The 978-nt window shown below is 35.7% G+C and overlaps 1 protein-coding gene across 1 annotated transcript; it reads left to right on the plus strand.

Annotated features, from left to right (window-relative positions):
- Positions 1 to 201: 201 nt before the first annotated feature.
- On the plus strand, positions 202 to 723 carry LOC129966381 (uncharacterized). Its single transcript, XM_056080804.1, has one exon. It carries the CDS (start codon positions 202 to 204, stop codon positions 721 to 723), a length of 522 nt encoding a protein of 173 aa, XP_055936779.1.
- Positions 724 to 978: the final 255 nt, after the last annotated feature.

Here is a 978-nt window from a genome sequence, read left to right on the forward strand (position 1 = left end):
TTGGCATTATATGTGGTTTCCATATAAGTACAACAACAGCTTACCACCCACAATGCAATGGGAAAATTGAAAAGGATTCATCGAACCTTAAAAGCCGCAATAAGAGCGCATAATTCCATTAAATGGACTCAAACTTTACCTACAGTATTGTTGGGACTAAGAGCTGCTCTACGTGGAGATACGAATTTCACCATTGTCCAAATGGTTTATGGACAACCTATCAAGTTGCCGGGAAAGTTTTTCGAAAAGCCTAAAAATAGCTGGGATACCGATACGTTTGAAAAAGACCAACAGAAACAGATGCAACAGTTAAAACCATTAGAATCTCGCCGCAAATCTTCTAAATCTGTTTTCATTCACAAAGATTTGGGCCGTAGTACACACGTCTTCATACGCATTGACAGAATTCGAAAGCCTTTGGAACCACCGTATAATGAACCTTTTCTAATTGTAAAAAGACCTGATAAGTATTTCAATGTTAAAAATAAGGGCAAGGATACAAATGTATCCATTGATAGATTAAAATCGGCATATCTGCTAACTGATATAGACGTTCCTCTTCTGGACTCAGGTCATGCCCAAACATTGCCCAACGAAACACTGACGCCAGCAGATCCAGAAACTGAAAAACAACCACCAGATCTGTTAAACAAAAATGTTCAAACAGAAAAAATTACACGCTCTGGTAGACATGTAAGATTTCCAGTGCGTTACAGAGATTAAGTGCATTCTGTTCATTATTGTTTTTTTTTCATTTAATTTTATTTGCATATATGTATTCCTCTCACATTTGTATAAAATGCATGTTGTAAGCTGTATCGTAACTCGATTGTTACTGGATAAGGAGTGATGTAGCAGCTATATCTTTATTTTATTATCTTTGTTTTTGCCAGTTTGTCTTTTTAAAAAGTGGCAACATCAGTTGCTAGTGATGGAATAAAAATATGTCGACTTGATATAGTTTCGCTTATTTTAATT

This window comes from Argiope bruennichi, chromosome 4 (assembly GCF_947563725.1).
Source record: "Argiope bruennichi chromosome 4, qqArgBrue1.1, whole genome shotgun sequence".
Classification (NCBI taxonomy): domain Eukaryota; kingdom Metazoa; phylum Arthropoda; class Arachnida; order Araneae; family Araneidae; genus Argiope; species Argiope bruennichi.